Source organism: Mustela putorius, unplaced genomic scaffold, assembly GCF_011764305.1.
Source record: "Mustela putorius furo isolate JIRA1106 unplaced genomic scaffold, ASM1176430v1.1 tig00000695_pilon_pilon_pilon, whole genome shotgun sequence".
In the NCBI taxonomy this organism is placed as follows: domain Eukaryota; kingdom Metazoa; phylum Chordata; class Mammalia; order Carnivora; family Mustelidae; genus Mustela; species Mustela putorius.
The window spans coordinates 7,997,092-8,009,537 of NW_025421447.1; the positions used below are offsets into that span (position 1 = coordinate 7,997,092).

Genomic DNA, 12,446 nt, shown 5'->3' on the forward strand with positions numbered 1-12,446 from the left:
TGTCATTTCATTGTTTTCTGACTTCCAATGTTTCTGTTGAGAAGGGAGGTCTCAGTTTAATTATTGATCTTTTGAAGGTTATATTTTGAAGGTTATATTCCCCCCCTCCTTTGGCTGTTTTTAAGATATTCTCATTATCTTTTTTTCTCCCAGGAGTCTTACAATGAGGTGTGTGTGTGTGTATGTGTGTGTGTACGTGTTAAAAAACTAAACTCCAGACTTTATAGGGACTTCACCAGCTTTTCCATTAATATCTTCTTTCGGTTTTAGGATCCAGTCCAGGGTACGACGTTGCATTTAGTTTTCAGGTTTCCTGCCTCCTTGGCTTTTGAGTTTCTCAGCCCTTCCTTGTTTTTCATGCCACTGACTTCCTGGAGGAGTACTAGTCAGATTATCTCACAGAATGCCCTGCAGTCTGGATTTGTCTGACACTTCCCTCATGATCCGACTGTGGATATGGGATTTTGGGAAGACCAATAAAAATGAAAGTGTGATTTTGTTTTTCTCCTGTGTGAGATTTGCTGAGTTTATTAAATCTGTGGGTCGTTGTGCTTCCTTGATTTGGGTCGGTGCAATTTTGACGGAAGAGGCACCCCACCAGTTCCAGGCCCTACCACGCCTCTCTCATGCTACCGTGGCGGCCCGAGGTGCCTTTGAGACCAACCTGCACTTGGAGCCAAGCTGCTCTGAGCCCCACCTAGACGGAGTGATCCCTGGAGGTCCTGCAGACGCACAAGCAAGAGTAAGGGATCACGGTTTTCACCCACCGGGTGTCCGGTGTGCTTTATTGTTGGCAATCGCTAGCTGGTGCAGAGAGCGCATCTCATGGCTTCTTCTTCCTCCATGCCTAGTTCAAAGCTGAACTCCTAGGCACGCTAGGATGCTGATCTGCTTTCCTGCCTTCCCGATGCTGACCTGCTTCTCGCAAGTCACAGGTCTGTTCCAACATCCTTCCCATCTTCACGGCTCTTCTCTCCTTCCCTGTGAGCCAAGTCTAAGGACAGCCCCCATCCAGAGGGCCGACAATGAGCTCCCTTCCCTTCCTCTCGGCAACGGGATGAGGCTTCAGTGGAGTAGTGTCAGAGAAAATCCCAGCACAAATACATTTCCCATAGAGAGGAAAATTTACAAAAAGATAAACAGAACAATCCCCCAAGAATCTGATTGCTGCTGCTCCTGCTTGTGACCGGGTTTATGTTAACGAAGCAACTAGCAGTTACTCCTCATGCAGCAAAATAACTGGGGGAGGGGATCAAGAAATAGGAGAAGAATCAAGTTTTTTTTTTAAATAATATTAAATTCTATTCATTTATTCATGGGTATTGCTTTATCCTGTAGTAACCTGTTCACACAACAGAATACATTGCAAAGTCTATGGCTGGCCACTCTCGGAGCCCAGAGCAAGTATAGGTAGTGAGGACCGGGCGGGGGGTGATGACGCAGGGCAGAGCCAGCTCCAGTCACTGCTCTCTGGTGGTGAGTAGTCTGGGTTGGGGTTTGGGGGCTCCTGTAAGCCCGGACCTTTGGAGCCAGGTGAAGCAGGAGAAGGAGGGGATGGAGGGTCTCTGGGAGGGATGTGGTCCTCTCCCATGGCTACTTTCGCCACCTGTCCCATCCAAATCCCATCCTCGGCCCTGCCCCCGCCCCCCCCCTACCGCCCTAGCCCACATATGCTTCCAGCTTCCAAACCACTCAGACACGACAACTTTTATGTTTTTGGCTCTCATGTCCCATGACCCATTTCCCCCAGCCAGGCACAAAGCACCTGGAGGCCAGGCTCTCCCTCGACCCCTCTGGGATCCCGCCCAGGTGCCAGAATGGGGCCCGTGGATTTTGGGACTGGAAGTCTCCATACACACCAGGCTAAGGCCTGACGTGGGAGCGGGGGTCATGGGGCCCAACCCAGGAGAGAAGTCAGCGAGGACTGCGGGGGCTCCCGTGCAACCATCCTCTTACCCTCGCCAAGGCCATTCCTCCTTCCGAGGGTGAACCTAACCACTCCTCACCCCCGCAGTCTCGGTCCTGCCTCAAAGGGGAGCGAAGGGCATCCCAGAGCCTGTGACGGTGTCCCAGTGCCAGGTGGGGGGTGGGGGAGACTTGGCCCTTAAGGGTGAGGCCGCTCATCCGTACTGAGCACCGGCTATGAGCGGGCCACTGGGCCAGGCACTTGGCGGGCAATTTCTTTTTAGGCCCCTGAAGGTCTTAGTGCTGAGGACATGGAGGCTCGGAGAAGCTAGCAGGTAACCGGACTGCTGTAGAACCCAAGGCCCTCCGAGCCAGAAAGGGGCTCCCGGGGCTGAGCGTACACAGGTAAAGCATTAGTGCTGTTTTCCCAGAAGACCCAGGGAACTTGTGAGGCAGAGAGAGAGATGGGGGGAGGGGTGCTACTGAAAGTCTGAGAAGAAGCCCCTAACCTTGTTTCTACCACCTGAATCCCAGAGTAGAGGGGACTGAACTCCAGATACAAAGTGTTTCCAACACTTTGACAAACTAAGGAGGGGGGTCCAGCCGAGGGTTGGGAGAGGAGGCCTAAACCACACCACGGAGCACCAGAACCTCAGATATTTCTAGAAAGGGTCCTAGACCACACCAATGGCCAGGGCCTCTGGGGTCAGCTCATCCATCCCCCTCCTCTCTACCGTGAGGAATCGGAGGGGGAGTGTAGCTGGCCACAGCCCAGAGGGCCCAGAAACCATCAACCCCCTGCCCGCTGTCCGCCACAAGGCCCACAGCAGGGCCTGATCCCACAGGGGGCCATCCAGTTCTCCATAGGGAGTGAGACCGGCCACTGTGGGAAGGGCCTCGGTGGATGCTGCCTGCTCCGGGCTTCCTGTCCTGGGTTGTGAGGGCCCCGCTAGGGCAGAGCTCCGCTGAAGGTCATGATGGGCAGGCAGAGGAGGGAGCAGAGGTCCGGTGCGGCCTGGGACGGCAGGTCAGGGGACCGCTGGGGTTGGGTGTGGAGGTTGCTCTTCTCCGGCTTGTAGCACGGGGAGACCTCACACCTGCAGGACAGGTGGGAGTAAGGGCAAGCTCCCCACCCGCCTCACCCCTGCAGCTCCTTCCAGGGTCCTACACACCTTCCCTGGGCTCCCCCCTTCCTACCGGACCACACTCTGCAGGATCTTCCTCTCATCCTGGTCCAGGCACACAGCGAAGGGGCAGCAGTTGGAGCCGATGATCTGCACCTTGTCCACTTTGATCTGTGACGTGCTAATCTGGAAGCAAAGCCCCCGTAAGCCCCCAATCACTGCTCCCGAACCGCTGGCCATGGTCATCCCCACAGCAGCTTTGCGGGGCTGACAGCTAACCTGGGCCAAGGTCCCCAGCCTCCCTGTGGCCCTGCCTCCTCTCCGGCCCTGTCCCTCCCCAACTGCCCCAGGAGAAGGCCCAGGGCCCCACGGTGAGACACATCCGTGCACAGGACTCTTGACCATGGAAGCACCCCGCATCCTCCTGCGCCAGGGTCTCCCAAAGGGACCGCAGCGGAAAGCAGGGGCGTCCTCACCTGGTTGAAGCCCTTCTTGGACTTGGGGTTCTGCCTTTTCACCACCTCCGTCAGGTTTAGCGTCAGGGCCTCCATGCTGGAGTCTGAGGGGCAGGGGCAGCTCAGGCCAGGCTCAGGGCCCCTCCCCGCTGTAGACAGCACCCTGCCATGCGCACCCTGCCGCCACTCACCTAGCTCCTCCTGCTTCTTGCAGGCCTTGCTGAGATTAACCGAGGTACACACCTTCTCCATGTTACTCCAGCGGCTTCGGCCACTGATGGCCCCCTGGAAACGCAGCCAAGCCAGGCCCTCTCAGCCAGAGGCCCCCCAGACCCTCAACCACAGGGAGTCTGTGCTCCCCTGGGGGAGCTCTCACCTGCTCGCTTCGGCACCAAGAGACCCCTGACTCCTGATCCCTGACCCCCATATGGACCTCGATGGTTCCAGCGAGGAGTGTTAGGTGGCTGGCCTCGTCCACGGATCAGAGGCACAAGAGCTCACAGCACCCAGACCCACCCTTGCCCCCAAATCCTCTCGCTCCCTTCAGACAGCTCCCATGCACCCAGCCAGGCATGCCAGCCTGTGGTCACTGGGCTCTCCCTCGCTGTGCCTCTGGACCCCGCACCCTTGCCCTCCCATCCTCAGCCGCGCAGCCAGGCCCTAACACTTCATGGGATCTGCTGAGTACATGCGGTTTGGGGGAGAGCACATTCGTTGTGTGGGGGGGTGGCTTTGGAGACCGAAGGAGAGAAGGATGTCCACTCCCTCCCCCTTCTGTCCACGGGAGATGGCTGTGGCCTCCCAGCTGAAAAACGAGGGCCTGAGGATGTAGGGGGGCTGACTCTGGGTGAGGAAGGGTCAGGAGCAGGACCCCCAGGAACCCGGCCCCAACAGTGGCCTCACCTTGCTATAAATAATCTGTAGTGTTAGAGGGACGGCCTCGCGGTCCCCATCAATGCCCAGACGCTTGCTGCCAGGACCTGTGGCACATGGACAGACCTTCACTTCCTCTTGTTTCCAGTAGCCCTCCCAGACCGCAAGGCCCCTACCTTCCGAGGCCCATGTCCCCCGGGGCTCAGGATCACCCACCTGAAGCCTTGATGGCACGCATGGCGGCAGAGTGACCCAGCTCCAGGGAGTGGATGAAGATCTCGGTCATCTTCTCCCCCGTGATGAAGGTCAGCTGCAGAGGGCATGGACGGGCATCAGTGGGGCCCTCCCAGCTGCCCCCACACCCAGGGGCTGCTGCAGCATGAGGCGGTTGGCTGCAGGGGTCAGGGTGGGGAGGTTGCCCGCAGCAGGGGTGTTCTCACCTCTGTCTGGTAGACCTGTAGCAGTACCGGCCGGGCGGCGAAGCGACAGTAATAGAGCAGCATGTCCGCCAGGATGGGCAGCTGGGCCGAGGAGCCCTCCAGGGGCTGGGATTCCGCTTTAAGAGACTGCTGCTGGGGGGAGGGGGGCATGGCGGGGCCTGGTCAGGGGAGCCAGGGAGCAAGGGGACGCGAGGGGAAGAGAGATGGACACGCGCATCCATACAGGGATGGAGGCAGACAGAGCCAGGGAAGCCAGGGTGTGATCAAAGGGACACAGAATGGCCGGGGGAAAGGCCACAGCCCAGCCTCCGGAGCCCCCTCACCTGACACCAGAGCTCCCCAGGGAGCTGGACAAAGCCGGGAGATGAGGCAGGAGGCTGAAGCTGAATGACCCCAGGACCCTTCTGGGACCCACCCTGTCTCTGCCCTCAACTGCCCTCAGTTTGGGCTCAGTCGCGCTTCTCACCCTGGGCTGCCCTGGAGGCCTCAGGGCGGGTCCCCCCAAAACCAGGGCCTCCGAGCGGCCCCGTGTGACTGCAGCAGGTGCCCCCTCGCCCCCACGGGGGCTGCTTACCTGGCACAGGACTTCGGGGGGCAGGTGCATGAGGCCCAGCACGTTGCGCTCATACCAGGGGTCGAGCATGCCGAGGTAGTGGGAGATGTCATTGGTGCTCTCCAGCTCCTGGGACAAGGGGGCGGGAGTCATTCCAGCCAGCCGCCCCCGACGGCATCTGCAGCCCCCGTCAGAGCCCCTCCCCGCCCTGAGAGGAGTCTGAGAAGTTTTAGCCAGTGTCACGCAGCGAAGTGCCACCACCACGTGCAGGGCAGGGATGCCCCCGCCTCCCAGCGAGGCTCCTGCAGGAGGAGGCGCCCCCTAGCGGCGGTGACTGCTCCCGGTGGCGACTTCTCATCCCTTCCGGTGGCCCGCGGGGGCCTGCTCTGCGCTCCCACGGCACGTGGGACAGAACCCCAAGTCCAGGAAGGGCTTCAACCAGGTGAGGACGCCCCCCTCTCCGCTGCGGTCGGGACCTACCGCAGGGCTGGGGTGCTTCGGGGAGTCTGTGGGGAGTGGGGGCGTCTGGCTGGAAGGGGCAGGGCAGGCGCTGGCCCCATGGCCTCGCTTCACGGGCACGTAGAAGAACTGGAGCTTGAAGAACCGTGTGAGGAGCGGGCGGTTGTTCTCCAGCTGCCTGGTGAGGAGGAGGCCAGGAGAGAGCCGTCCCGCTCGGACTTCAGCCCGCCCCCGCCCCCCGCCCCCCCACCCAGGGCAGGGCGAGCCCCGTCTCCATCCCGCAACCCCAGGTCTGGCTCCTACCGCAGGTTGCTGTAGGCCCGAGCCACCTTCCCCGAAATCCGATCCGAGCCGAAGACCACGACGCGGAGCGTGGACGCCTTGGGGTCCTCGTCCCCGCTCAGGAAGGGGCGGCGGCGCTGGTGGCGCGAGGCGGGGGCCAGGAGCCAGCTGGGCAGCTGCGCACTGAGCTTGGGCTGCGGCAGCGAGCGGGAGCGCTGGGCCCGCGCGAGAGGCGGTGCCGGGCCGTCCAGGGGGCTGCAGAGGCTCCCTGCCCGCCGCAGTGGCAGGCCCGAGTCCGAGCCCCCCTCCAGGCCCCGGGAGTCCCTCCGCAGCACCAGCTGGCCGGTGCTCTTGAAGAGTTTATAGATCCGGTTGAACTTGTGCCCGGGCCTGCGGTGGCCGCGGCGCTCCTGGCTGCCCGGCCTCTTGGGCAGCTCGGAGCAGCTCTCCTCGCTGTCCTCCACGTAACCGCTGTCCACGGCGTCCGAGAGGCCGGAGACGAAGGAGGTCAGCAGCTGGCGGGACAGGGTGGGCCCCGAGGCCTGGGACGAGGCAAGGGACAGGGTGGAGTCGTGGAAGACGGAGGAGCTGGTGGAGAGCAGGGAATCCCTCTGAGCACCATGCCCGTCCGTTTCCAAGTCCTCCTCCTCCTCTTCCTCCTCCTCCTGCTCATCGTCCCCCAGGATCCCTGGCTGTAGCAGTTCCTGTTCCTTGAGCAGGATTTCCTGCAGGATGTCTGCGGGGAAGCCAGGGGAGGCACCGTCTGGGTGTCTGGGTCCTTGAAACCCCTCTTGAGTGCCCTCGGGAGGGACCACAGGCTCAGACAGACCGGCTGGAGGAGGAGGGGGAGGGGCAGGAGGAGAAGGAGGAGGAGGAGAGGGTGGGAGGAGGGTGAGCTGAGAGCCAAGAAGCCCTTGTTCTGCTGAGAGCCTGCCTGGGCGACTGGGCCCGTGGCAGGTGGCAGGACGGGAAGCAACTGGGAAGGGGGGTGTTGGGGGGTGGGCACCTCGAGGGCACCAGCCGGGCCACTCACCAAAGCTATCCTGGTTCCAGCTGTACGTGTGACACCTGGCAACAGGGATGGGGATGGTCCGGAGCTGACCAGGTTTGGCAGTATCTGCAAGAGGAGGGGATGGGAGGTGAGGGCTGCAAGGAGCTCGTGGAAGAGAAGAGATTAGCGCCGGGCAGAGGCCAGCCAGCACTCTTTCCCACCTTGGGATGGTGGGGTGCCCGCATGACGGCTGGGTCCCCCCCCCCCAGGCTGTGTGGGGCAGAGCCACTGGTCCCTGGGGCTGCTCACCCCCCCCCCCCGGGAAAAAACACACTGCGCTCTCCCAAGAGCCTCACCTAAGACGCTGGGGAAGCCAGCTTTCTCTCCCACTGCCTGCAGCCTGGCCCGGAGCCACTGCCTGGCCTCGACTGCGTCCCCGATGCCAGAAGCTAGCTCCTGGGCCTCTGCGGTCTCCGTGAAGATGTCTTCAAGCTCGGCCAGGCTCTTGGACTGAAACCACAGGACAAGACAGGCCTGCTCCCAAACCAGGGCTCAGCTGCCCGACTCCTCAAGCCCCTAGGTTCTCTCTGATGGTGACTGTGGTCCCTCTCCTCCCCAGCCTTGGCACCCACCTCCCCAGGGTCCCCTTCTCAGGAAGTGGTCATGAGAGAAAGGCCCAGAGAGGGGAGGACACATGAGGGCAGCATGGCTAACCCATCACAGCGCTAGGCCTAGAAGTCAGGTCTCCCAGCTTCCCTCTACAGCCTATTCCCAGCCCACCCCGTCCTCAGAAGCTCGTGCCCAGTCCCCTGCCTGGGCTGCCAGCCACCTCTGTTGGCACCTCTGTGGGGACCCAGCATCACAGAAATCTCTCAGCATGGCCAGTCTGCCAGCCATTGCCCAGCCACGTCGGTCAGGGTGATGCTAAGGCCCTGGGGCCGCTAGCACGTACCTGCAGCTGGCCGTGCAGCCCCGGGAGGTCACAGTGGGCCCCAAAGGTGGCCTGGAAGGCGTGCAGGAGCAGGGTGGTGTAGGCGCTGTGGGGCGAGTGCCCGGGCGTGCTCAACTTGTTTGCCACAGCGAGGAACTCCGCCTGTACCTCCACCGGGTTCAGCAACAGCACGGTGCTGGGGGCACAGAGGATGGGCTCTGGGGTGGGGGCGGGGACAGCACTGCCGCACCCCTCACTCACATGGGGCACCCAGAGGAGCTGCTCAGCCCACGGGGGGCCTCCACAGGTAGAGGCCAAGCCCAGGGGAGAGGCAGCGGGCTGGCTCAGGGCTCCCAGTTCGAAGAGCACAGCTTGCAGTCTACTTGAGTGTTTTCCAGGGACCTTCTGAGCGTGAGACTTCATTTTTCCAAAAGAAATTTCACCTTAATTTTTATATCAGCATCTTTCTTACAGGACATTGGGATGGACAAAGGAGGCCTCAAGGGGACTTGGGCCGTCTTAGGGGAGGGGACTTGGGGCCCAGGGCTCATTTTGCAGGGGGGAGGGAACGGGGCAGCCACACGCGGGTGTGCAAGCTGCCCTGTAAGTTCAGGCTAGGGGTCAAGGCTGCCTTTGAGTCTGCAGCTCACAGGTGACCCCCCCTTTTTTAGCTGGCCCCAGCTTGCCTGCACGAGGCTGGGAGTGGAGTTTGTGCCCAGCCCGCCTTCTCCCCAGACCCTGCGCTCCCTCTCTGGGCCAGCCTTGACATTCTGTTCATCATGGAAAACTTCAGACAGACCAAATGTGAACAGAATCGGGAACCCCCCAAGGTGTGGATGGCCCAGCTAGCAGTTAAGCACACACGTCTGTTCTCACTTCGCCCTCCGTCATCCGCCCTCCATCGCTGTGTTTTCGTGAAGCACTCGAGACAGCGCAAAAGCCCTGCTGTAGAGACTGCGGTGGGAGCTGCTGGAACTGTTCCCCCCTCTCTCTCACAGGCTCCGTGCAGAGAAGGAGCGTGAAGGTGGCCTTCCTGCCCATCCCTGCGGATGGCTGCCCCGGGTCGGAGCCCCCCGCTTCCCACCGACAGGACTGGGCTCTGTCAGTCCCCATCCTTCGGAGGGGGGGGGGGCGGAACTAGTGCTGATCCCTCCATTCGTCAGGAAAAGGGGACAGGCTTGCACAAGCTGTCTCTGCCTGAGCCACTCTCCTTCAACTGAGTGCTCACTCACTCCTTCCACGCAGATGTGAGGGCAGGACGCCACCCGCCGGGCATATGCCCTCCCCTTGCACGCTTTCTCTGCATGCGTGTTCTTACCTAAAGCTCATTTCAGTTCTGTGTGCGCATGCATGTGTGTGTGTGTATACAGTAGGCTTTCATATAAAATGCATCATTTAGGGGCGCCTGCCTGGCTCCGTTGGTGGAGCATGCCACTCTTGGTCTCGGGGTCATGAGTTCGAGCCCCATAGAACTTGCACGAAGAGATTACTTTAAAAAATAAAAATAAAACAAAATGCTTTTTTTTTTTTTTTAACTGTAGGTCCTCATCAAAAAAGGTTTGGAAAATGCTGTTTTAGTAATAGGGAGAAAGATGCTATAGAAAGCACATGCGCCTTTGAGTAAGACTGAGGCTTCAATCCCAGCTCAGACACTTACGAGCTGTGTGACCTTCAGGAAGTCACACTCGGCCTCTCTGACCTCCAGTTTCCCCATCTGAAAAGTGGGGGCAAAGCAAAGTCATGTGTGCCCAGGACCTGGCATGATCGGTGCAGGTGGCTTTTAATGTTTGTTTCATTTTTTAAAGCCTTGGAGCCATTTAGAACTGGGAGGAAAACGCCTCAGCCCAGAGAAACGACCTTATGTACAAAGAATCACCCATGATTCCCAGGTGTTCCTGGTCCTCTCAAAGACTGTTTCCCAGGGGTTGGGGGGTCGGAGGGGGAGGTGGTGCAGGGATGGAGGGAAAGCCAGATGCATGGGGCTGGGAGGGAGGATGGTGTGGGGGTGGGGATGGGGGAACCCTACCCCAGAACACTCACACAGTAGAGCTGCGGTGACTTCTGATGGGCAGGCCCTGCTCGGCCCTCACCAGCCGCTGGTAGGTGATTCCTGTAGCCAGAACAAAGGAGAGTTGGTCGGTTGACCTGCTTCTCCAGCAGTCATGGCCTTGCGGTGGCCCCACACCGGCCTGCAAAGCTCCCCCCGTGCCCCTGGAATGATGCTCAGGTCCCACGCAGCTTGGCTCCTCACGGACGATGGGTGCGTCACCCAAGGCTTCAAGGTGGGTGGTCTGCAGCGGCCCAGGGGTTCCCTGGCCCTCTCGAGGTGCAGGGGCTCCCCCGAGGGTGTGGGGGCCCCCAGCTCAGTCTCCTCTGGCCCTCCGCACCTCTGCCCAGCTTCCCAGGGGCTCTCAGGGCAGCTCGGCCTCCCTGCTGCTGTCCCTCCCAGGCTGAGCCCTGCCTCTGCCCCAGCACCAAACTAGCCAACGTCTCACCCTTGCTCCTGCAGCCTGACCCAGGCCCGTGGCTGCAGAACAGACTGTCCACAGGAAGGACATGGTTGTGTGCCCACCACGGGGAGATTCAAGCACCTTTGGTCCTCTCCACCAGCAAGAGCCCCAGAAGCAGGGGCTGGGGTTCGGAGGGCAGGTAGGGGTCCCTGTCAGGGGGCAAGGCTGCCCTAGAATGGGTGTGAGCGGGGAGCAGGAAGGCGAGCCCCTCTGAAAAGTGCAAAGCCCCAACCAGCAGGGATCAGAGGCAGCTGCAAACAGAAAGGCCATGATTTTTGTCCGGTCAACTGCAAAAAATAAAAATGACCAGTTTGTGCTGTTCTCATTTAGGACCTAATTGCTTTGACTTGGGGGCCTTTTGCGTGTTGTTTCTCTGACGTAATTGTCACATGTTTAGAAGTTCATGTAATAGGAAAGTCCCTGGAACGGGCTATGGCTATGGGGACCTGGGACGCCACCTGGTGGCCACTTGCATTCATGACAGAGGCAAGCTCCCCTCAGGGCTCCCTGCAAGCCGGTCAGTGAAATGCTGTCCTGCGAACTTCAGTTGCGCAGTCTTCTCCTGACCCTGCCGCCCATGGGATGGCCTCCAGCTCTGCAGAGCCACCAGGCCTGGGGGAGTGGAGTGAGATCTGCCATCCCCGCTCCTTCACTGCCCTGCCCGAGGTCACCCTGAAGGACCAGTCCACGCTCTGCTAGGCCACTCTTCCTCGGGGCCACACACAGCAAAGACCTGTGGGCATCCACCCAGCACCCACCCCCTTCTTCACCAAAGGGACCCTGGGCACTGAGCGATAGGTCACATTTCTCAACCTGCCTTCCAGGGGTTGGGTGGGGGTTCTGGAAGACCCCTTTCTGTAACTCCCACTTTCCTCCTTTCTGTTAACTGGTATAGGGTCACGATGGCCGGAGCTCCTGCAGTCATTATTAGACCATGAAAGGGCACTGAGGGTGAGGTTTTCTGCTAAGCATGGTGGAGCAGAAAGAAAGGAGAAGCCTGGTCTAGAATGTTTGTGCGATTCCTGTGCCAACCCTGGACTGCCTTCCAGTGGATTTTTTTTTTTTTTAATATAAGAAAAAAATAAACTCCTATGAGTTTCCACCAATGTTATACTGGGGTTTCTGTCATGGGCAGCCAGCTTATTTCTGATTCATCCTACCCTGTGATTTCTGAAACAGTGGCTCCCCACTCTTTTCCCTACATCTCCTTCTGTGACTCCGTAATACAAGAAATACATATATGGCTTGACTGTTCTCTTTCAGTTCCAGGATCCTATCCGTCCAGAGTCCCACACTGCATGGACTTATTTCTCCTTAGCCTCCTCCACCTAGAACACTTCCTCAGTCTGTCCTGGTCATCCGTGACCTAGACTCAAGAATCCTGATTGGTTATGGTAGAACGTCCCTTGATCTGGGGCTTTTCATGTCATCCCAGGATTGGAGGGAGGCAAGAATCTTTGACAAGTACACCAGAGCAGTGATGTTGCGTCCCTCCTAACCACAGTTTTTCAATCATAAAACTATTTCATTGATGTTATAACATCAAATACTCAAATTTTTAAATGTTTTGTTTTGTTTTGTTTTGTTTTTCTGACAGACCACTTTTGGCCAATTGTAATTAAGACTTTGAAAGGGAGGGAGTGGATTTCAGTTATAATGTTTTCTCCTGCCAGCTGCATCCTTCCCTCACTTTGCGTTCTTAGCAAAGTGGGGTTTGCAACTGGCATCTGAAATGGGGGTGGTCTAGGGGACTGAGCTCTTAACCCATGGGGTCTGCATTAAATGTGGGTAGTTGATGCCAGAACCGCACTGGGTCTTGGGACACTCAGTTGGTGTCTGGAGTGGGGGAGAATTGGTCGTGGTTTGGGGTGCACAGGTGGGCCTATGCATTTGGTGTGGGAGCATTCTTTGAGGAAGACCCCC

At 59.2% G+C, this 12,446-nt stretch overlaps 1 protein-coding gene across 3 annotated transcripts in view; it reads right to left on the reverse strand.

Moving 5' to 3' along the window:
• Positions 1 to 1,286: 1,286 nt before the first annotated feature.
• The window catches only part of PIK3R5 (phosphoinositide-3-kinase regulatory subunit 5), a 61,356-nt gene continuing 50,196 nt past the window's right edge, over positions 1,287 to 12,446 (reverse strand). The window contains exons 6-19 of one of the 3 annotated variants that reach the window (XM_045083370.1): positions 10,054 to 10,123; positions 8,035 to 8,209; positions 7,439 to 7,592; positions 7,125 to 7,208; positions 6,113 to 6,827; positions 5,831 to 5,987; positions 5,372 to 5,479; positions 4,798 to 4,929; positions 4,574 to 4,667; positions 4,388 to 4,464; positions 3,676 to 3,769; positions 3,506 to 3,588; positions 3,103 to 3,215; positions 1,287 to 3,002 (exon numbers count right to left, since the gene is read on the reverse strand). In XM_045083370.1, the coding sequence (XP_044939305.1) occupies positions 2,855 to 3,002; positions 3,103 to 3,215; positions 3,506 to 3,588; positions 3,676 to 3,769; positions 4,388 to 4,464; positions 4,574 to 4,667; positions 4,798 to 4,929; positions 5,372 to 5,479; positions 5,831 to 5,987; positions 6,113 to 6,827; positions 7,125 to 7,208; positions 7,439 to 7,592; positions 8,035 to 8,209; positions 10,054 to 10,123 (2,204 nt within the window). In that variant the 3' untranslated portion in view covers positions 1,287 to 2,854. Of the gene's footprint in view, positions 3,003 to 3,102; positions 3,216 to 3,505; positions 3,589 to 3,675; positions 4,290 to 4,387; positions 4,465 to 4,573; positions 4,668 to 4,797; positions 4,930 to 5,371; positions 5,480 to 5,830; positions 5,988 to 6,112; positions 6,828 to 7,124; positions 7,209 to 7,438; positions 7,593 to 8,034; positions 8,210 to 10,053; positions 10,124 to 12,446 lie in introns of those variants that run through there. The other 2 variants (XM_045083371.1, XM_045083372.1) reach the window with 2 other exon arrangements.